This window comes from Panicum virgatum, chromosome 3K (assembly GCF_016808335.1).
Source record: "Panicum virgatum strain AP13 chromosome 3K, P.virgatum_v5, whole genome shotgun sequence".
NCBI classification, from domain to species: Eukaryota; Viridiplantae; Streptophyta; class Magnoliopsida; order Poales; family Poaceae; genus Panicum; species Panicum virgatum.
Window position 1 is genome coordinate 56395073 of NC_053138.1, and position 22069 is coordinate 56417141.

The 22069-nt window shown below is 42.1% G+C and overlaps 3 protein-coding genes across 3 annotated transcripts; 1 reads left to right on the forward strand and 2 right to left on the reverse strand.

Moving 5' to 3' along the window:
* Positions 1-51: 51 nt before the first annotated feature.
* Positions 52-1484, reverse strand: LOC120699780 (DNA-directed RNA polymerases II, IV and V subunit 9B). Its single transcript, XM_039983856.1, has 4 exons — positions 1137-1484; positions 968-1043; positions 620-778; positions 52-477 (listed from the first exon to the last, which is right to left on the reverse strand). The coding sequence occupies exons 1-4, from the start codon at positions 1163-1165 to the stop codon at positions 397-399; spliced, it is 345 nt and encodes a 114-aa protein (XP_039839790.1). The 5' UTR covers positions 1166-1484; the 3' UTR covers positions 52-396.
* A 4147-nt stretch (positions 1485-5631) lies between these two features.
* Positions 5632-8526, forward strand: LOC120699782. The gene is made up of 3 exons (XM_039983858.1): positions 5632-5961; positions 7336-7451; positions 7896-8526. The coding sequence occupies exons 1-3, from the start codon at positions 5851-5853 to the stop codon at positions 8233-8235; spliced, it is 567 nt and encodes a 188-aa protein (XP_039839792.1). The 5' UTR covers positions 5632-5850; the 3' UTR covers positions 8236-8526.
* A 222-nt stretch (positions 8527-8748) lies between these two features.
* On the reverse strand, positions 8749-13628 carry LOC120699781 (DNA replication licensing factor MCM7). The gene is made up of 15 exons (XM_039983857.1): positions 13479-13628; positions 13280-13347; positions 13127-13186; positions 12782-13011; positions 12116-12293; positions 11770-11892; positions 11562-11651; positions 11236-11378; positions 10980-11157; positions 10684-10875; positions 10188-10360; positions 9893-10096; positions 9527-9692; positions 9208-9429; positions 8749-9109 (listed from the first exon to the last, which is right to left on the reverse strand). Exons 1-15 carry the CDS (start codon positions 13507-13509, stop codon positions 9005-9007), a joined length of 2163 nt encoding a protein of 720 aa, XP_039839791.1. The 5' UTR covers positions 13510-13628; the 3' UTR covers positions 8749-9004.
* Positions 13629-22069: the final 8441 nt, after the last annotated feature.

Below are 22069 nucleotides of genomic sequence, written 5' to 3' on the forward strand. Positions count from 1 at the left end.
ATAACTTATACTAGGGCTGTTCAATAAAACAGCCCTTGCAAATCAACTTTGTAACCAATGTCTGCAGTCCATGATTAATTTGCTCGAGCGGAGGAAACTTGAGAACATTTTTGCTTACTACTGAAACTACCACAAAACAGCAGAATAAATCAAAAACAGCGACCAAAATCCAAATTGCCCTCATTCCATCATTTCTTTGATGCAACAGAACCACAGGGAAATTTATCCCAGTGGCTCACTTGATTATTTCCCTCCTTAAGTTATTAATGTGCTTGAAAGATACAATCAGTTCATGGTAACATGGGCAGGTTTCTTGGGTGGAAATTTCAAAAATCATGCCCCTCTGGCTACTGCAGCAGAGGGATCCTTTTGCTCTGTTTATCAGCTCCTCACTCCTCACTCCCTCCAGCGGTGGCCGCAGCTGGGGTTGCAGCAGACGAAGAAGAGCGTCATCCCCTCCTCACCCCTCGCAGTGGCCTGCAGAACAAGATGAACCAGAGCCATGGTGAGGTTGACCTCTAAAGAAGATGATGCTAGTAGCTCTGAAGTATGTTCGGTAGTGTCGTAAGTATGTTCAGCTGCCATGGTCTCCGAAGAAGATGATGAGAAGATGACCGACCTGGAAGAAGACGGCCTCGCCGTGGCCGCAGACGGCGCAGCGCACGTCCTTGGTGCGGGGCAGCGTGGGGTCGCCGGCGACGTCCTGGAGCACCTGGGTGAACTCGCCAGCGCTGTGGTGCACCACGTTCCGGTACACGCAGTTGTTGTCCGCAACCTCCTGCAGCAGCGGTTTCAGCGGAGCTCAGCCAGATTGGCAGCACACGAGAGGATTCAGATTTTTGAATCTTGCTCCAGATTCCATAGAGAGTCTGAGATCCGAATGAACGAATGGAAGAAGAAGCTCAAGCGGATGACGGTCCGGATGGCTGGAGAGGAGAGGAGAGGAGAAAAAGAGAGAAGGAAGAACCTGGTGGTCGCAGTTCCGGCAGGCGTAGAGGAGCACCTTCTGCTCCCTGTCCTCCTTGGGGTACAGGATGTTGTTGCTGCCAAGAAAAGACATGGTCACTGCTACCGAACCCCAAGCTGAAGAAGGCAAAGAAGAGCGCAGGCGCCGTCGTGGTCAGTCAGCGGCTTACCATTCCCGGCAAAACTTCATGGTACTCATAGCTGCTGCTGACCGGCTTGACCGCTGGCTGCGTGCGAGCGGGAGAGCCTTGCTTGACTGCTGCAGAGTTGACTCGTGCTCCGGCCTGGCTGCTTCAGATCTTGTTCTTGGTGGAGATGGGGTGAGCTGAATCGTATTCCTCTTTGCAGGAGGAAAGAAGGGATGATGCTTGGAATGGGTGCTGCTCGGATTGGAGATTTGTTGGTCAGAGGAGGTGAGCCAATACCAAAGGGCCACTGGCCATTTAAAAAATGGAGTGAACAGAGTGGAGAACAAATTCTTGTGTATTTCTGCTGCTGCTCCTCTAGTGCCGCTGTTTGCCTGTCTGTGGGGACACGAGAGAGACAGCGAGTTTTATTATTTTATAGGGACTCGCAATCCGACCGACCAATCCCCTCCACTCTTCTGTGCTGCCGTAAGTCAATACAGTAGGAGCTGCCCAATCGTCACTGCCGCCGGGAATTGTATTCCTCGCGCAGCGCGAGGGTGTCCCACGAGCAGGGTTTGAAATTTCGGCGAAATTTCGCCGAATTTCGGCGAAATTTTTCGTTTCCGCTCGGTACCGGAAAAAAATATTTCGGTATTTTCGGAAAATTTTGTTTTGAAAATTCAAAATTCAAAAAAATTCGGCCAAAATTCACCGGAATTCCGGAACGGAATTTCGTTTCCGCCGATCACCGGGATTTCACCGGAAAACGAAATGGTTAACCCTGCCCACGAGAGCCCGAGGGGCTCCTGCATGTCCATGCTATTATTGTTTATCTTCCTTGTGGAAACGAGCACAGTGACGAGGGGTGCGAGGTGGGGGTGGCCGGGTGGTGGTCGAGACGGCGGAACTTAGGATTTCGGATTTTCAAGGCTTCTATTGCCACTAACTCTAGAGGAGAAGGTCAGAGGCAGCGGTGGTTCAGTTGCGGCGGAGGCAAGACAGCTCGGCGGTGGGCGGTGGCTGGTGGGCAGTGGCCGTTGGCCGGTGGAGGGGTGAGGAGAAGGCGGCGGTGGGTGGTGGACGGGCGGCCCGATGGAGAGAGCCGCCGGCCGGGACGAAGGATGGCCAGGTGGAAGATGGAGGAAGAGGATAAACGTGGACAAATTATTTTATGATTAATCGGTAGAAATCACTTAAAGCAATAAATAGACGGCCTCCACTGTCGGCGCCCTCCGCTCTGCCCACCATGCGGGAGAACTCAGAAAATAGAACTTGTTTCAAGTAGTGTTTAGAAAATAGCACCTCTAACACGCATATCCATAACATAGCACTATAAATGTTCATGCTATTTATGAAACAGCACAAGTTCTCATTTTCCCTTGGTTTTAATTTTTTCCCCAAAATTTTACCAAATGCAAAAAGACAGATTTGCCCTTTGTTCATGTTGATTGATTTCCCAGTGCAATAACTCCTTTTTCCTCCCTCCTCCCAAACTGGAATGGAATTTGCCAATGTATATGTGCTAATGTGGTATGAGACACAAAAAATATAATATATTTATTAGTGATTTATTCAATTTTTATGGTGTTAACCGGTTTAGTCAAATTAACCCAGATATATTTGCTCGTATGGTATGAGACTAAATTTATATCTCTTATATGACGTACATGTATGAGACTATTTAGTAGAAGCATTGCCAATTGTTTTTTATTTTACTTTTTTTGTTGATGCATTCTTCTATAGATACTCTCTCCGTTCTAAAATATAGATAGTTTTGGCTTTTCTATATTCATAGTGTTTGTTATGCATCTAGATATAAAAATATGTCTAGATACATAGCAAAATATATGAATCTAGAAAAAGTCAAAATGACCTACATTTTGGAACGGAGAAAGTATAAGCTAAATCGGTTTAACGTAACAGATTTTGATTGTTTTCAATTTTCGAGCAAATTTGATAACCGCTTTGCTAAAACTGAAAATTCCTCATAATTACATGAATGTTGAGCTCTTGGAGGGTCACGGATAGTGCAGGCTACTACGACAACATATGGTTGCCAACGGACTTGAAAAGGAGACCCTTGTGTTAGCATGGGCAATTTGGTCTATTTGCATATGAAAAATAACAAAAGATAAATAAAAGAATGAAAAATGTATGTGGAGTGCTGTTTTACGAATCCACTTAGAAAAATCGGTGTCGTTTGATGAATATATAAAATTTGAGTGCTTTTTACCAATGCCATTTCCTGAAACCCCCCCCCCCCCCCCCCCCCCCGAATGGAAAAGTTAGACATACTACCAACTGACTCAACTCTATTCTAACGCAGAGGAAGGAATCAGAAGAGAGAATAGTCACCAGCGATAAGCAAATCAGCGAGCTATTTTACCTGAATCATGAGAATGAGAGGGGACTAGTGGTTCTTTTACCAGGGGGAAGGTGTAAAATAAAATTTACAGCCTCCTCTTAACTCCACCTCACCCATCTACGTCTCCATTGTTGAGGCCTTGAGGGTATCCTAAGTTGTGGCAGCAATCAGTATCGACTATCAACCAAATACTATCTACGAAATATATGGATGCCTAAGACCAGACGTGGCAATCTTAATTAGGTTGCAATCCAACAAGACCCGCGTATACCACACCCGCCACAATTTGGGGGGACAAAGGGATTAAGATTCAGCTCGAGGCCAAAATCTGGTGCCCACGGTTCATGTGAGCATATTCTCTAGAACAATCATCACTCCGTTCTTAAACATAAGCATTTCTTGAGGACAACTTAGGTCTCAATTAGTGGGGACACTCTAGCGACTTCTCTGTTTACTTTTGATGAAGCTCTATCAAAAGGGCAACTTTAAAACGTCTCCCCACCGAATGGGGAAGAAGAGTCAAACGATTTACACCAAATAGAAGGAGAGAAAAAAATGGATTCACTACCTTCTCTCCCCTCTCCAAGCATGGCGTGCTCCTAAAATTACCCATATTACTATTCAAAATCGTTTTGCCAAATACTTTTTCCAAATAACTTCATCTCTATAAAAAGTGACTTCATCATTGAAGTCAAAGCCGGAACTACTCCCTCCGTACTTGTACTTGAAAAGAATATCATTTTGGATAAAATTTGAGTCAAATATTGGGAATATAAATCATAAATAACTTTCAAATTGTTGAGTTTCAAAATACAAAAACCATATGAATAGATTTCTCTTGAAAAAAAGTTTCATTAAAGTATAAATATACAATTTTGTGATAAATATTTTTATAAAAATAAAAGGTCAAAGTTAAGCTTTGGAGACCGTATCGCTGTCCAAAACGACATTCTTTTCGAGTATGGAGGGAGTATTTTATAATAGGGCCATTTGCAAAAATTACCCTTGTTTTGAGGTTCAACTGCACGTTTGCCCCTATTTTTTATTAACTCTGCATGGTTGCTTCTCTTTTTGTCTTCCAATTGCATGGATGCCCCTGAAAACATGCAAAACAGGGATAGTTTTGCAATAAAACAGGAGCAACCATACAATTGAAAGACTAAAAACAGGAACAAACATGCAAAGTTAAAAAAACAGAGACAAACGTGTTGTTGGACTTTAAAATAAGGGCATCCTTGCAATTTTCCTTTATAATATAAGGGAACATATCATGTGCAAACCAACCTCTTCGTGCAAACTATGGAAACTTCAATCTAGACTATTGGATCAACATTCAAGGGAAGGGCGCGCAGGGAGTGGGAGGTTGGTTTTGCAAAAGTGTGATTATCCAATCCAAGGGCGGGTTTAGATTATAAAATTACTCAATCCCCCATGCCCCTTGGATGTTGATCCGATGATCCATATTGAAGTTTCTATAGTTTGCACGGAGGGGTTGATTTGCACCTAATACATTCCCATAATAAAAAAATTTATAATAAGCCAGAGCTCCGCCAATTAGACTAATTGATAGTATACCATTAATAGCTAGAGTATACAACACTATACAGGTTACCGTGAAAAAAATTGTAAAGTAGGAGTATTCACCTACGCCCTATTGGAAACAGAATATCACTGAAAAGCGATAGGGAGAAGCGAAATACTACTGGGGGAAATTGTTTTCGCCGGTGTCAGCAGATAGAATAAAAATACTGATAAATTGCACGCCGGTTAACCGGTAGAAAAGAATTCCTATTGGTGTTGGTGTTAATTAGCCCGATGGAGAAATAGTTTTTTTTATAGGTTTGTTCTCAAGAATCATCGTGAAAACATGAAAATATTTTTTAATGGGGGTTGCGGTGACAGGGCTTTCCGCAGGCAGCGCTGTTGACACGCGACATTTTCAGAGCCTGAGGCGGCGGAGCGAAGCAGGGAAGAGAAGAGAGGAGGGCATGGCAGAGGATGGGTTGCCTCGGCCGCCGGCGCCGGCGCCGTCGACTCGACATTGCCGCTGCCCGTGCCGGAGCAAGCGGCGCCGGCGTGGTGAGGCTGTGGTCAGGTGGAGCAGGGGGGTAGGGGTAGTCTCGTCATTTGATACCTCCAACTTCAAGAGCACGAGGCACGTGACTATCTCGTGTTCATCTCTTCTCTTCTTCTCTTCGAACCTACGGAGAGTGAGGAGAAATCAAATCAAATCAAACCCTAGCCCCCCGTCTCCGCCGGGAGACTCAGGCTCCCGGATCTCCGGCGAGGGAGGGCCCCGCGATCCCTCGAGGCCGAGGCTCAATTAGGGGTTTCCGCGGGCGGGGCGGCGGGGGCGGGTGATTCGGGGGTGGAGCAGGAGGAGGGAGGGGGATGGGGTCGTCGTCGAAGGTGGTGCGGCCGGAGGACGTGCTGGAGTCGCTGAAGAACGACGGCAGCATCGACGCGCTCCGCATGAAGGTCATCGCCCAGCTCAAGGCCAACGTGCGTGCACGCCTCCTCCTCCTCCCTCCCCCGATCCCCTGCTGTTCCTTCTGATACCACCTATTTCTCTTGCTCCTGTTTAGCTAGTGTGCTAGGGATTGTCTGTTGTATGATGAGGATGCGCTATGCGGTTCGGTAATCACTTCCATCTTAAGGTAGTGACTGGTGAGACCCAGATATGCTGGTTGTGTGTGGCTCTGTTGTGCTGTGCCTCGTGGGATGGTCTGAATTCATGCTTTGCTATCCCGGGTGACTGTGATTTCTGTAACTGGTGGAATTGTTTGAAGGTTTTCTTGTGTGACTAAATTGTTGGCATTAGGTTATATTAGAGTTTTAGTTGTTTATTTGACTACCGTTCCGGTTCATGTTAGGTGGACTTGCATGCCCCGAGAGACATTTAATCAGGGGATTGGTGTGCATGAGAATTTGGTGTTTATTTGTCCTTTGGTGCCATTGGTACAGGTTGTTTCCGTGTCGGTTTCATCTGTTCTTCCCTCCTATCAACATGACATTTCAGGAATTGGTTGCATGAGAATTTAAATATCTAATTGCCTGTTGGTTTCGCTTGGCACGTGTCATTTCCTTTTCGGTTTCGTTCTGTTTTCCTCCTCCAATGAACATGATGCTTTGAGGATTGGGTTGCATGAGGATTTGACTATTTAATTGTCGTTTGGTGTCACTTGGCGCGTGTTGTTTCCTCGTTTGTTTCATTCTGTTTTCCGCTCCTATCAACATGACGTTTCAGGATTGGTTTGCATGAGAATTTAGGTATTTAGTTGTCTTTTGGCGTCACTTTGCATGTGGTGTTTCCTTGTCGGTTTCATTCTGTTTTTTCGCTCTCATCAACATTACATTTCAGGAAACTGTTCCTTTTCTTTCCTTATGCGTACAGTTTCAATTGTGCATGTGTATAGATATACTCCCTCCGTCCATAAATCGGCGTCGCGTGAGCAAAATTCAGATTTCCAGAAATCGGAATCGTCTCAAGTGGTCCTCCTGTTTTTCTCTCGGTAATCCACACGGACAATGCCTCGTATGCGCTGCGTAATGAAAGCGACGCTGCCCTCCGGGTGGCCGGGCGGGCTAACAGCGTTTTTAGCGGACGTGAGCGCGCGGTTAATCGGGAAGTGAAACGGACGCCAACTCATTTACAGCAGTGCAGCGATTAATTGCAATACACCGTGCCTTTGCTGCTCCTTGGTCATAGTACAGCAGGGTCTTTATTATCAATGTTGGATAGAGACATTTCTGCAGTGTCTTATGTAATACGTACCCTTCTTCACCCTCTTGGCATCGCTTGATGTCAGAATCACCTGACTAGTGGAGCAGTGGGAAGTGGAAACTTGGCATTGAACTTTCTAAATTTGATTGCAGGAAGATATGAAGAAAAACACTATGATGATGGTGGAGCAAAGCAAGGTACTGAATACCCCTGGAGCTGAGAAAAAGACCAAGAGGGAGTTGTTTGATGCACTTCGACAAGAACTGGAGTAAGCTCTTATCTTTTCTGTAGAACTCCATTAATATTTAATCACATTGAACCAACAGATTGTGCTCAGGAACAGTACAGCTTGGTTTTTACTTGGCTTAGCCCGCAAATTGCTTATATGTAGGTTATCAATTGTTTTGATGCTCAGCAGCAATTTTTTTTACCTCCCAGAAGGAAAAAAAAACGTATAGGCTTGACTCCATGATAAGTTATCTTCCTACCATATCATCTGCTCATCACTGCTTGCTCGAAAAGTAGTAATGATCTAGTTTCCAGATTGTACTTTGTTCTTCCATTGTTCTGATGCATTGCTTTTATTGTGGGAAATCCAAATCTACATGTTCCGCATTTCACAGTTTGCAGCCCCATTACCAGCTTCTTTTCATCTTAAGCAGAAGGAATATTTCATCAAAACATGCAGTGTTAACTGTTTTATGCAATGCAGGACTCCAGTCCTTGAGAAAGCTTCCAAGGCGGTTTGGGATCTGATACTTGACAGTGGTGGATTAGGGAAAGAGATAACTGAAACAGTTGAGAAAGTCTTCTTCCGACTCAGTGGAGTTGACATGATGCCACCTCCACCTTCAGCAGCTGGTGCTCATCAAGAGAAAGATGACATGGCTGTTGATGAGGGTGAGAAGAGCAAGGAGATGGATTCCTTCCAACCATCATCATCAAAGAAGAGACCCTTCAGCGAAATCAACCGAAAAGGAGCAGGAGCTGTACCAAATGGCAGTGCTACAGACCTGCATGATGACTCGGAGGATAGTGATCACAAGATGTGATGCTGGCCTTTGCTGTAACTTTAGTTCTTAGAGGCTGAAGTAGCTTTGTGCTAGAATGGTAAGAAGCTGAAATGGGATCCTGGGTATTGATGTAGTTTACAATATAGGGCTGTATGTTATATTGGTAAGTTGTACTTCCTGTTCATATCAGTAAGCTCTGTAAGCAACTGTTATAGGATGTTTCGGTTTTGAGAAAGTGGATGTTCCTGTGTCTTCTGATATAGAACAAATTAGTTGACTAATTCCTCATGAAAGCATTGTGGCATGTTGATGTTAAAATTATTTGACTTTCATGTTGTTAAATACTTCGTTCTTGAGAGGCTTGTCATCAGCAATTATCGTATGGTGCCTTTGGTCTGATGAGTCAGGAGTGAGATTGTGATGGTTACTCATAATAGTTTTTGGTTTTAGGAATAGGAAGGTTTCATCTGTGATCGCTTTGGCAGAAATGCACTATGTGCAGCAATAAGGAATCGCAGCAGGGTACATACACTTCAGCGTGAAACGAGGAGATTGCGAGAAGGAAAAAAGCACTAGGCTAATCATTAAGCGGACAGGAACAATGGCTCTACTGGTACAATTCTCACAGGCTTCTGCCGAGCATTACATCATTGATATCATGAAATGGTTTGTTGTTCATCACTATTACTAGAACTATTCCATCTTTGTTAAGGCCTATCACTCTGGTCACAAATCATGAAGCACCAACTCTTGATATTACATCCTTTCGCTCATGATGAAATGTTAGGTGGTTGGGTTCAACTTCTCATCAGGCATCAATGAAGTGGATGTCAAAGGTGTTTGGGTGGATCTGCCACACATTCAGGGATGCATATTCCTCCAAACACTCCTTCAATTGAGCCTCACTATATCCCTGCAGTTCACAAACATTTGAGCACAGGCCAATTTTTGTCAGCGATCAAGCCATTGAGATGTGGCACTGGTACCAGTATGTGTATGTGGAAACGGTACCTTTCTGGAGATTAAGTTTAGAGCGTGAGCATATCTCACATCCATGCTGCTTGTCCTTGCTGCTTCATCTCTCAGGATGGAATATATGTCAGAAATCGCATCTAGGCCAGACCGCTGGCGGTCATCTGAGTATAACGAGTACTTCGACATCTGCATCAGTCGCAGTGCTTCGTCGACATCGCTCTGAGCCACAGTTTCTGAAAATCTAAGCCTTGCTAAGGCCTGCAATAAACAAGCAACATCATGTTCAGATGAGATATCTTACATGTTAGTATTATTGGAAAAGGAAAGGATAACACAGTTTGAGATTTTTACTTACAATTGAAATGCGGAGTATGCTGAGGAGTGTTCTGATAGTTGTGTAGGAGGTTGGTGCATTTGACTTCGCTTCCTCTTGGCGGATGCTGGAATATGCAGTTGCGATGTATTCCTCAAGCTCTCGAGGAACAGAAGGGATGACTCTTCTCGCAGCAGATATGTAGGCTCTGATCAGATCAAGATTGTTAAATTGTAAACTATGAGCAAAGATAGTAAGCCTAATTTTATCTCAGTGTCAGTCTATAATTTTCTGAATTTTACTGCATTGCTTAAGTGTTGGTAATGCAACTATGTAATCTTTCTGAGGAAATGCAACAACAAAATTCGGACAATACATGTAGTGCAACTTTAGGAATACTATACTTGCCTAAGAACGGATGGTTCAAGTGGTGTGAAACCCAGTGCTGGCGATTCAAGATTTTGGTGCACATGAACAATGTGTCTTGCCATTTCAAGATCACTTTCCATGTCCGCTCGATCCAGGATCAACCAAAGGAGGTCAAAACGAGACAGCAGTGCTGGAGGTAGATTTATGTTTTCAGCTGGAGTCCTCCTCATGTCGTACCTTCCCCTGAATAATAAAAAACAATTGCAATTATCACAATCATTGTTATTTTCCTCTATATCATTTGGAAAAGGGAAATGTTCAGAACAAATTTTACCATGCTGGATTTGCAGCAGACAGGATTGCAGTTCTTGCATTGAGAGAGGTGGTGATGCCAGCCTTGGCAATGCTAACTGTCTGCTGCTCCATCACCTCGTGAATCGCTGTCCTGTCTGACTCTTCCATCTTGTCAAACTCATCTATTGCACAAATACCCATATCTGCTAGCACCTGAAACCCCAAGAGTTTGCACTACGAGATTAATCATTAGTGGGATTGAATGCCTACGCTTTACACCAAATAACTGTTTTTATTGTGCTATGGTGATAATTCTACAAAAGAATGAAATGGAGTGTTTACCACCAAGACAGTTATGAAATCTCAACTGCTGGTTTGATTTTTTTTTAAAAAGAAAGATCTACAGTCTCAACAGCTGTAGCCAAGGCTGGAGATCAAAGTTCATATATTCATTTGTGAAAGCACAAACAAGTAGGCCTGTAGTTCAGTAGAAGAGAAAAGGAGTTAAAGATGTCATCATAAGGTCTCAGTCTTACCAGTGCTCCGCCCTCAAGGACAAACTCACTTGTAATTGGATCTTTCTGGACAGCAGCAGTAAGACCAACACCACTGCTTCCGCGTCCAGTGGTATACACTCCTCTTGGAGCAACATTTATGATATGCTTCAGAAGTTGACTCTTTGCAACACCAGGATCTCCCATCAAGCATATGTGCAGGTCTCCTCTGATCTGTACATTTACATTATGCAATCAATATAAAGATGTGAGCAGTTGGAGAGAGGAACAATTGCGAGGGAAATGCATGCCATCCTAATTCATAGCAGCATGCATACCTTCATGCCATCTCCGAGCTTCCGATGGGGTGCGCCAACAAGCAGCAACAGCAGCGCTTTCTTTACGTCTTCATGGCCAAATATTTCAGGTGCCAGGGACCTTGCCAACTTACTGTAGATATCACCATCCTCAGCCAATCTATCAATTTGCTCTTGTTCATCACCTTTAAGTTCATATCTGCAACAGTTTACAGTGACTAATCAGACAGCTGCTGAAGACAAATGGAATGAATGGCATGAGCCTTAGATGACTTACTCTTCATATTTTTTCTTGAAATGGGTGACAGTCATTGCTTCCAAGTAAGTATCAGCAACTAATCCTGCACGCATTGCCCTGAATCCATAGTATGGCATGGGAAGAAAAATGCCTGACATCTCAATCACATCTCCAGGTGCAACCTGATCATGATAACATATCTCTAGTGAACCCTTAATGCTTAAGAGAGCATTTAGTTACTGAATTTAGTAAACGAAAAGCAGAAATCTAAAAGCAACTTCCTTCTAAAGGTAACTCTTAGATGAACAGTCAGAGAACAAAATAATGCAAAGGAAAGTGAAACAAAAAGTTACAGTTTGCTTTACCTTTCTAGTCAGCTCTCCTCTTAGATGAACAGTCAGAGAACGAGGGATGTGGCCCTTTGGTACATGCTCTGCTAACTCTTGAAGCTTCACCTGCAAGGCAATGTTGCAGTTTTATGGAAGTGGAGTGTAAACATGCCAAAACTTAGGCTGGTTTTTTTCACTGAACAAAGATAGCCATGTTTAGCCAGATTTGAAGAAGGGTTAGTACCTCCTGAAATTTCAAAAACTTTGATGCTCGCAGTTGAAGGATTAGATTCCCCTTTGCTTTATTCAGCTTGCATCTTTGAGATGGGCATTCAAAGAGAGGCATAAAGACTCTAGCAGTCACTTCCTGCAAAGTTCAAAACAATTGTTTTTTAACACTCATTCAATCATTCCAAATAGAACTTAGAAACAGAGTCAAAATGTTAATGTATGCAACCTCAGTACAGAAAATAGTATATTCTACCAGTCTCTCAGGATTTATCCCTAACTGCTCTAGAATATTAATTATTATAGAAGTTCAACATTTCAGGGCTATAATCAAAAGGAAAGCCTGAAAAGAGATCAAGTACCTGGTATATCTCGAAACCACATTCTTCACATGTATAAACAGCAACCTGCATCAAGGGCTTCACATCCGAGCAGCGAGTCACAATTCCAGATATTTTCACAAGCTGCCCGATGGTGGATGCCTTCACTTGCCTTATGGTGAGTGGAGTCACCTTTGAGAATGCCTTGATGTAAACCTCACTACAATGCCAAAACATAATCATTTTTAAATAAACATCAACAAAGACTGATAATTGGATCGACAGGACAACTTATTGGAGTGCAGTTCGAGTGAGATGCACAGAATTAGGTGGCTCCAAGCATATATATAACAGCAATAAGAAAATTTGAGCAAGTATAAGATGCAAATATTCATATCTAACTGACATATTACATCCACAGCATCCACGAAAGCACACGCTTGCAAGACATGCTTCTAAGATCTGAACCACTCAGAGGCTAATGGTGCACACATGTTCTATCAAACCAGATCAAATGCTTAAATTCACAGCAGAATTCGGAGGGAAAAGATTAGTTCAAATTATGCAGTATAATCAGTAATTTTGTGTCTTCTTCATAACATGAAATTTGCTCTCCATTCTACATTAACCATAAACCACAGGCTCATTTTGTTCACTAATTTATCGAAGTCCGGAGCACCAAGACAAATTAAGGACCAGTCTACTTACAAGAACCGTTTGATCTCCGGTGGCATCCTCTGGAGTGGGTCAGTGCCGTCGGCGCCACCGTCTGCCCCTTCATCCACACGCTGCGTCATCAGGATGTCCCGGTCCTCATCCACGGTATACGCCTCCGTGGGCTCGGGCATGAGCTCATCCATGGCCTCTGCGAAGATGCCGATGTAGCGCCGCGTGTTCTCGGTGACCCGCTGCAAGAACTCCTCATCCACATCCTTATACTGCAAGCAACAACAACAAAAAACATTTCGCGCCCGAAATGACATCTTGCATCCACAAATTTCGTAAAAGGAAGAAAAAAAGGAATCGGGTGTTGCTAAGAGAAGGAATTAGTACATGGAACAGGTCGTCCAGCTCAATCTGGATTGCCCGGATCTTCCGATTGGCGACATCTTGCTGGAACAGGAGAGAGAAATCAGAGTGAAATTACGAAACAAAACCGGATCTTGAAAAGGCAGCCCTGCAGCACGGGGCAGAGTTCACGGTTACCAGGATGTTGAGGTACTTGGGCTCGCCGCGCGGGTCAGCGAAGTTGGACAGGAAGTCCTTGGCGAGCGCTGGGGACACGAATCAAACACCAAGAACCAACGGGCCGTCAGAGGATGTTCTAGAACCTTCCAGGAGCAAATGAAGAAGGGCGGGAAAGCTCGAGGGGGGATCAGGAGGCCGTTGCCACAGCAGCACGTACCTTTGTCGGCGGCGAAGTCGGGGTTCTTCATCCCGGAGGCGGTGATGGGGGCGACGGCGGCAGCTAGGAGGAGGAGGAGCCGAGGAGGGAGGAGGCAGAGAAGGGCGGGACGGGGGACGGAGGCGGCGCAGGGTTTGGGAGAGTGGCGGGAAGAGGGGGATAAGAGGCGGCGTTTTGGCGGGAAGGGAGGAGGCAGCCTTGGCGGGAACGCAAGTGGGCCCAGAACCTCAAGTGGGCTGAGATGCTGTGGGCTGTGGTCTGTGGGCCTACAACGTGTGCCTGACAAGCCCAGCAGGTGCTGCTGCTTCTGGGTAGCTCTCTTCTGGCTTCTTTTTCCCTGTGTCGATTTTCCATTTGTCTGTCCGAATAACAATCTCTTTACTGTAGGAAAAAATTGCCCAGATTAAAAAAGTTCGAATTGTGCAATTTATTATCACAATCATCTTACTTGCAGTCAGTGTTCATAAATCTATATGCGCCACCGCCCCAAAAAAAAAGATAGCCCCACCTATTTTATGGGCACATCAAAGTTTTTTTTTTACATTTTAGAAGTATAAGAAATCTACAAGAGATATATTACTATGTTTGAAATAACTTGTGTTTTATAATAATTTTCCATGACTAATAACACTCATGTATTTTTAAGAAGCATTAAACTGTTCTACAATAATGGGAAAGAACGATGAACGCCCAGTTCCTTAGTCTATTTAACATGATTCAAAGTAGGGATATTTCATATTTTTTCCCCGATGAGTAGATATTTTGAGAGAAGGGATGAATATCAAATGTAGAAATTCAGCTTCCTGTGAATAATTAGCTGCAAATTTGTTAACTGCAATCATTCAGACTTCGATTGGATTGTCAAAGACGGGACAGTCGGCAAGTGTCTTTGCCAATGGGACTTGACGGCAGAGAATATATATAGTCGTTTCAAGGTTCAAACCTATCTGTTGCGTTCAAAAAAAAAAGTTCAAACCTATCTGCAGCCGGCGGCTGCATCTTGCGAAGATAGATGATCCATTACTCCTGTAGAGTCCATGTACATTTTCCACAACTTTCCCCTCCCAAAAAAGGTTAAAAATATCCTCTCTTTTTTTTGACAGCCCTGCCTTTGTCAACTTCGTTTCTTGGGTTATCCATCCGGGAGAACCGAATAAAACCATGGAGTTTGGTTGGTGGGTATTATTGTCAACACCAAAAAAATAAAGAGAGAGAGAAAATGAAGCATGAAACTAGGGTTTGCCAATGGGACTTTGAAGGACACTATCGCAATCAAACACCGCTGGACACCCAGATCTTCCCAAACCGTGTGCCCACCTCTGCAAGAGCCGGTGGCACACTGCTAGCTACACTTACCTCGACTTTTTTTCCACCCCAGGGCACATGGTTTTCAAATCTCGATGGCAATGGGTTATTTACCGCCACCGTATCAGTGCTTAATTAACGAGGGAGAAATATGGTTTGATTAGCAACAATAATTCAAGGTTGAAATAGGTTACCCCGGTTGGTACCCGATCGGCAATCGTCCGAATATAAACTAGTTGTTCAAACTCAGCACATCAAAATTTTCAAATAAAAAAGAAACTGAGCACATCAAACCATGGCAAGAACAAACATGTTGTGCTTGTCACTGGCACGGAACCGGTACCGGGATGGCTTGAGATTTTCGTGATGATTTGCAATTTGGAACCTTCGTTAGTGCTTCCAAAATTGGGACCTTTTCTTGAGTCGGACCTAACCTTAAAACGTGGTGGTCGGAAAGGAGGGAAAGATGGAGCGAATCAGTGCAGAGCAACATGCCAAAGTGGCCACTGGATTCAAGCACGTTTATGGTGCTCTTTTGAGGGACAGGCCATGGCCCGCTTGGCTTTTCTTAAGCTTCTTTTGATTGTAGCTGCTTTGATCTTCTCCTGTTAGTCCTATTCTCTGTCCTCTCTAACTAGGAGAGAACCACGCTGAACCAGTCATGCCTTTTGAGTAGGACATTATTCTTTCATCAGTTGATCTACTACTAGGTTGCCACAAGTTTCTTGGTAGCATAATAAACAAGAAGGTTAGCTTGTTTAATAGGACTAAAAAAAGCTTGACTCGCGATCTTGTTATTGTTACCACCACACATGTGCTTCCTGCGTTTGGTTCATGGAGATCGTGATGACATGAATTGCGTTGATGCTCCCTTGTCATTTTAAAACCCTGTGTTAGGTTTTCCCCTCTTGTCTGGTGACCAGAAGAAACCCACTTTGAAAGGAAGGTTGTGGGGGGCGCCTTGGTGACTAAGTGGCTGCTTAACAAAGCTCCTTTTGCACCATGGAAAGAGAGAGCCGTTTTTTCTTTTTTTACTTTAGAGTGCTGCATGTACGATAAGAAAATGAAGTCAAAAATCATGTACTCACTGCTTGCCCAGAAATTTCCCATTGCACAACATGCTCTAAAATAGTTTTGGCAGCTTAATCGGTATTGGAAAACATCTTGAATCGACGTGTTAGTATAAGCTTTTTATGGGCCCAGTCACAAAAACAATTGTGGGCCCATGCTGCCATGCATACAGAAATACAGTAGAAAAGGTGTGTGCTAAAGCAGGATTAATAAACAACGTACTCCCGCCGTTTTTTAATCGAGGGTGAGAGAAGAACGGCAGCTGATTGTACGAACTTTCGATTCCAAGAGAATATGGTAGTCAACTTGGGTACTACTACCCATATCCATATGTTATATATTTTTGGTTTTTTGCTTTACCTTTAATTTGTGTTAGACATTCTCTTCCTCCTTGTTCTTATCCTTTCTAATACAGTATTGGATCGGTTGACTAATAAGCCGCCATACAAAGCATTCAGAATTGAAGTGGCAAATGGATTTTAAATGAAGAACGCATAAGCGATCCTGAAGAGTCTGCAGCCAACAGATTGACTCGATGCGCCTACCCGTGTAATTCCTTTTTTTCACAACCGTGTCTGAGCACATTTTTCATTAATAGAGAAAAAAGGAAGTCACTGGTACAAACACTAGCTTTGGAACAGGAGCCCAAAGCTCGAAAACAACTGAAAAAGTTACATAATAACTTAAAAGCGACCAAATGATCTACGGGGCGACAACAAAAGAAGTAACCGAGCTATGACCAGCTAGGCCCGAAGTGAAAGCCTCATCCTCAAGGCCCGAGGTGACCTCCAACACAGACCTAGATCGGTGATCGAACGTTCTTCTATTGCGCTCAAGCCAGATCGTCCATGAGGTGAGGAGTACCAGTGAGTCGAAGCACGTGTGATCGACTTTCTGTAGCTTCAGGTGGTACACCTAAGGGTCACCAATTTTGTAATTTTGACGATCTGATGGTTGGCGGTACACCTAAGGTCACCAATTTGCACCTCTATCAATAAGAGAACTCGCTCATTATTTTTTTAAATATATATATATATATATATATATATATATATATATATATATATATATATATCATTAGGGACGAAAGTTTCATTTCATCTGACAATTCCCAATCTTGTGCATTGTGCGTTAAATACTATTGCGAGCCTATGAAACAATATAATGATGCTAGGCATTGGACCCGGTCATGGCACTTTTGGAAAACAGCAATGTAACTTCCAATTGGGATTTGTCCTAAGTTATCGTAAAGAACACGCTGAGAAATTGACTTCATATGCTGTCTAATTCATATTGAAATTGAATTTAATATTTTCTGTTGTTTCCTGGAAAAATGCATGTTCAAATAAGTATTTACACCAACAATTAAAAAAATGTACATATTGCATTTTGAATTGAAGAGCCTAAATATATGCATGACTTTGGATTAGGTACACCAATTATCATGCATTAAAAGCATTTTGGAAAGAGTCTAATTTTAAGTAAAACGCACACTGAAAGTAACTGTACAATAGATTACATTTCGTGCTACGTGTTGAGCATGGTGAAGCACATGCAATCCGCTAGACTACTTGGTAGGGGTCACTTTCTGATAGGCATTGAAATGCACTTTTACTGAATTTTTCTCAAGCTGCTAAAGGTAGCATCCAGCATATCATCCATATAGCGACAATATGGCATATTCCTATAGAGCAAAAAAAAACGCTAAATAACCTTGAAAATAGCTACTGATCAATATAGTGGGTTCCAAATCCTCCAACACAGCACTAAAACCTTGCTTCATTTATTGTCGCAAGCGAAATAACCTGAAAATAGCTGCTGATCAATATAGTGAATTTTTTGTTTGTTGTCGCCCAATTCTTCAGAGTGTACATTATCATCATATGTTTTAATTATTGCAAAGCAAACATCAAAATCCAGCGTTTGATGTTAGATAAGCATCGTCAGCTGAAGGGTGTACACAAATACACTACTGGAAACCGGAATTTCCCTAAGGTGCACATACCCACAGGGAATTAAAAAAACCGACAGGGAAATGGAAAGGGTAAATTATAAAGCAGGCTTAGACAATGTACTCTCGTATTTTAGTTTGAAGAAGAGAGTAAGAATAGCAGCTGATTGTTATGAGCTTTTGTGAGTTAGCGAGAAATCTGGAAGTCAACAAGAATGCTCCTCAACCTCAAGTTTTCATGTGTAATTACTTATGAGTTTTTCTTTATCTTTAAGTGTTCTATATATATATATATATATATATATATATATATATATATATATATATATATAAGATATCCTTTCCTATATGAAATTGTTTTTAGTTGGAAAACTTTTTTGCTTAAAAAAACCTAGCCAGTTAGGTTGACTGATATGATCACTATACAATGGTTCAAAATTAAAGTGGCTAATATATTTCAGAATTACTAACGATCTTGCGCCATAGAAATCAGTTTATCTGCACGTCTAGTTCCCATGATGTGATTATTTATATACAGAAATGGACATTCATGAGTATTGACAGTAGCAAAAGAAAAAAATGCACGGTTTACATTTGGATTTGAGGGTAATAACAATAGAGTGCATTTGGTGTTTCATTGAGGTGGTGAAATATGTACACATGCCATCCACTAAATAATTTGGAAGTCACTATCTGAAAGACTCGGCCAGTGTTATTTCAAGCTGTTTTTTTAAGAAACAGGAGGGGCAAGGCCCCTACTGTGTGTGTGTGTGTCTATATATATATATATTAAAAATAAAGAAAACAAAGGTAGCCGATCCTGTCACAGCTGTTATTTCAAGCTGTTACCTGGAGTTAGCCACTAGCATCATCTTTCGCGACAATGCCGCATATTTGGATCGAGTAAAAGATGAGCAACACCTAAAATAACTATCTGTGTAGTGGGTTCTTACTCCTTCAACTGCTACGCCTATTTAATTCTTGAGCTCTTGTTTTACTTTGTGGCATGAATAAGCAAAGTCACTGGTTAAAGTTTTTAATTATCATCTTCCAAGTCACAATGCGCATCAGCATATTTTTACCACCCACCTAAAATGTTTAATAATTACTATGCTACAAAATCTATTGAAAGATCTGATCCCGAAAGGAGAAAATATAAGTTAACATAAAAAATCTCTTTTTTAGGGTTGTAAGAGCATGGCTTATAATTTCGGCGACTCCAGGCTGCAGCGGGCGCAAGATAGTGGCAGGCCCCGGCACTATTTATTATCACGCTAGCTTCTCACCCATAGGAGCATGCGCAGTCTCTCCCAGCCAGCTTGGGCGGGCGACTCACCAGACGTCCACCGTCTTCTCTCTCCTCCACGTAGATATGAGCCTGCTTACAGTCCATCATAATACTTGCTCTAATACTCTGTTCTGGTGCGGATCAATCAATTTGCCAAAGCATGAGGAGGTACACTTTCTAGACAAGCCCAGAAAATAAATGGTATTTGCGGAATATACCTGATAATCTTTTATTTTAACAGGCATCATGTGGACGGCTGTATGCACATGCATGCAGATGCCCACCGACCATGCAAACGTATTAATTATTATTAATGTAGTATATAACTACTTTAACTAGGCAGTGCAAGGCTATACGGTACGGTCCATATTAAGCTGTGTTATTTTCATTTTGTTGGAACTTTTTGTGAAACTCTCACCTACATATGTTTTTATAAATTAAAACTAGGTTGTCAACCTTTAATCCTCCAGGAATAAAAAACTTTGATTTATATATGTTAGCTACTCATTGTTTTACCATGTCAATATCTTTAGAATTAAACATTTTTGTTTTAAGATACAACTTGATTAAAGGTGCATATGAAACGCATAAACAGCTAGAGGAGGTCTTGTGGTTGATTTTTCTTCTTTCTCAAGAAATTCCACGCTGCTATAATTTTTTTTTGAAGTAATGCTATAAAAAAATCACAGCATGGAACGGAAGCCTATCCTACACAAGAAGTGCACAAAATGTTCAGTCATAGGGCAATCATGGAGGTATCACATCCAAGTGAGGTGGAGCCCACGATGTTAGGCCCAAACAATAAGAACCTGGACAATAATAATTGAGGTGGCCATGTTTGTCTCCCTTTTCCTAGTCCATTTTATCTCCAAGAAAAAAACAAATATAAGGAGAAAATTCCAGCTCATTTATTTGTTTGTGCTCTAGTCTGGCCTCATCCTCCTACATATAATTTTCCAAATGATCATGGATTCAATGGGTATTCTTTTCTTGAGCTCATTGATATGAATAAACAAAGCTGGGATAGGCTGAGTGTGATGTTTTGTTTCTTCTTATGCGGGCTTTGGTACAAAATTTCTTCAATGTTGGTTGGAGAGAGTGATTACTATACTATGGCATCACATCAAAAGCTCATCAATTGAAAAAAAAAACAGCGATGATATATGCTTCACTTACACTACATAATAGCCAGCACTGCATATCTGATTTTTGTAATTATCTTTTGGTGCGACCACTGTTGCTGAAATATTCCAATCCATCAACCTCATGTGCTTCCATGTACCATCATGCATAGGGAAACATGATTACTTAAAAATGAATTCATTTCCAAAAGAAGAGATGAATTCATTTTCTTTCCTCCAACTCCATATATATTCGTTTTTTTAAAAAAATGTATAGGCACTTTGGGCAGGGTTTGGTACTTATCGTACAAAGCTTCAGCACTAATTAAGTGTGTTCCTAGAAGTTGTCGCACTGGATCTCTTTAATCAAATAGGAGGTACTATATATAGTCAAGTAGCTACAAGATACAATGAACCTGTAAAGATGTCTGCTATAATGCTCTTTTAGATTTCCGCTAACTAATGCCATGCTGTAGAATGCCTAGAGAGATCGATCATGGCAAGTTGTTGTGATTCAAGATAAGATCTTGGGACCTCATATTAAGCAACCGTCCATTTTCCAGCCCTTTCGTTTGTTTTTACTCAGTTTTCAGAGATAAACTCATGTCGTACAAATTTCTTGCTGTCCGGAAATCTTTCGTTCAAAGTTAATTGCATCTTTCAACACCTAGGTTATTAGCTAAGTGAATTTCGAAAACATGTGAAAATAGTTGAATATGATTTCTTAATTTTTCCCTTCAGAAAGTATACTTAGTTTTTTAAAATTAAAAATTTACTTATTTTCATCATGCGGCTTCCCAAAATCAATAACGTGATGATTCACGGAGATGACTTCGTCTCAAAGAGAAACGAAAAATATCCTTTGCCTGACCCCGGGTTAGTTGGCTCCAACAGCGCTTTCAGAAAAGTGCAAAGATTCTTTACAGGGGCAGTACTGGAAAAAGCACCTTGAACTCGGCTCACATTAGTGATTAGTCTACAGTAGACACATGTGGTCCGCGTAAACCGAACGAGTATTAAAAGTGATCTCTTGTGATTAATGTAAACAATCAGAGGGGAACTGATTCTTATTATGTTGGCTCTGCAATTTTTTCACAAAAGATTGTTGAGTGGTGCAGAATTGTTCTCGCTAAAATTGATATCCAGTTTAATGGGGTTTGATCTACCTTTAATTTTATTCTTCTTGAAATATAAAAAATTTATAGAGGTGAGCATGCGTGAGTTGTAAGTATCTAAACTGTGATTTTGTAATCAATCGTACATTTTGATTGAAGGAAGAATACACACTAAGTAAGCAATAACACGAATCGCAAGAGAATAAAGTGGGTTATAGCTTCACTTCCGTGCGCCGACATGAGATCTGCTGAATAAATATAGTTTAGTAAGCCTTAGTTATTTTATTATTGTGCACACACTCAGAGGATGGAGCGTGGCAAGGGCAGGCATTGCTTGAGTTTTAGGCTAGTAGACACAAAGTTCGGACCTAAAATAAGTATAGTTATCTAAATAAACTAGTACTAACCCAACAAAGATGACTACTTAAAAACAATGTAATCATTTTGTATTATTTTCGAGGCTCATCGAGCTGAACAGCCACAGAGATGCTTCCGTAAAAAGTATGATCATCAGCTTCAATATAGCTCTAATGTCCAATTTTAAAGGAAAACATAAACATCTCGAACACAATACAATATATAACATGTCACACCGCGGCAAACATAAGATACTCTTTACGGCGGGTCCAAATCAATCAGCCACGCCGCCCGAACCGCCGACGCCAGCCCGACGACACGCGTTGCGCCACGGCACGCCGCACCCTGGTACACCCCTCGTGGTGCCCCTAGCGCATCACCCC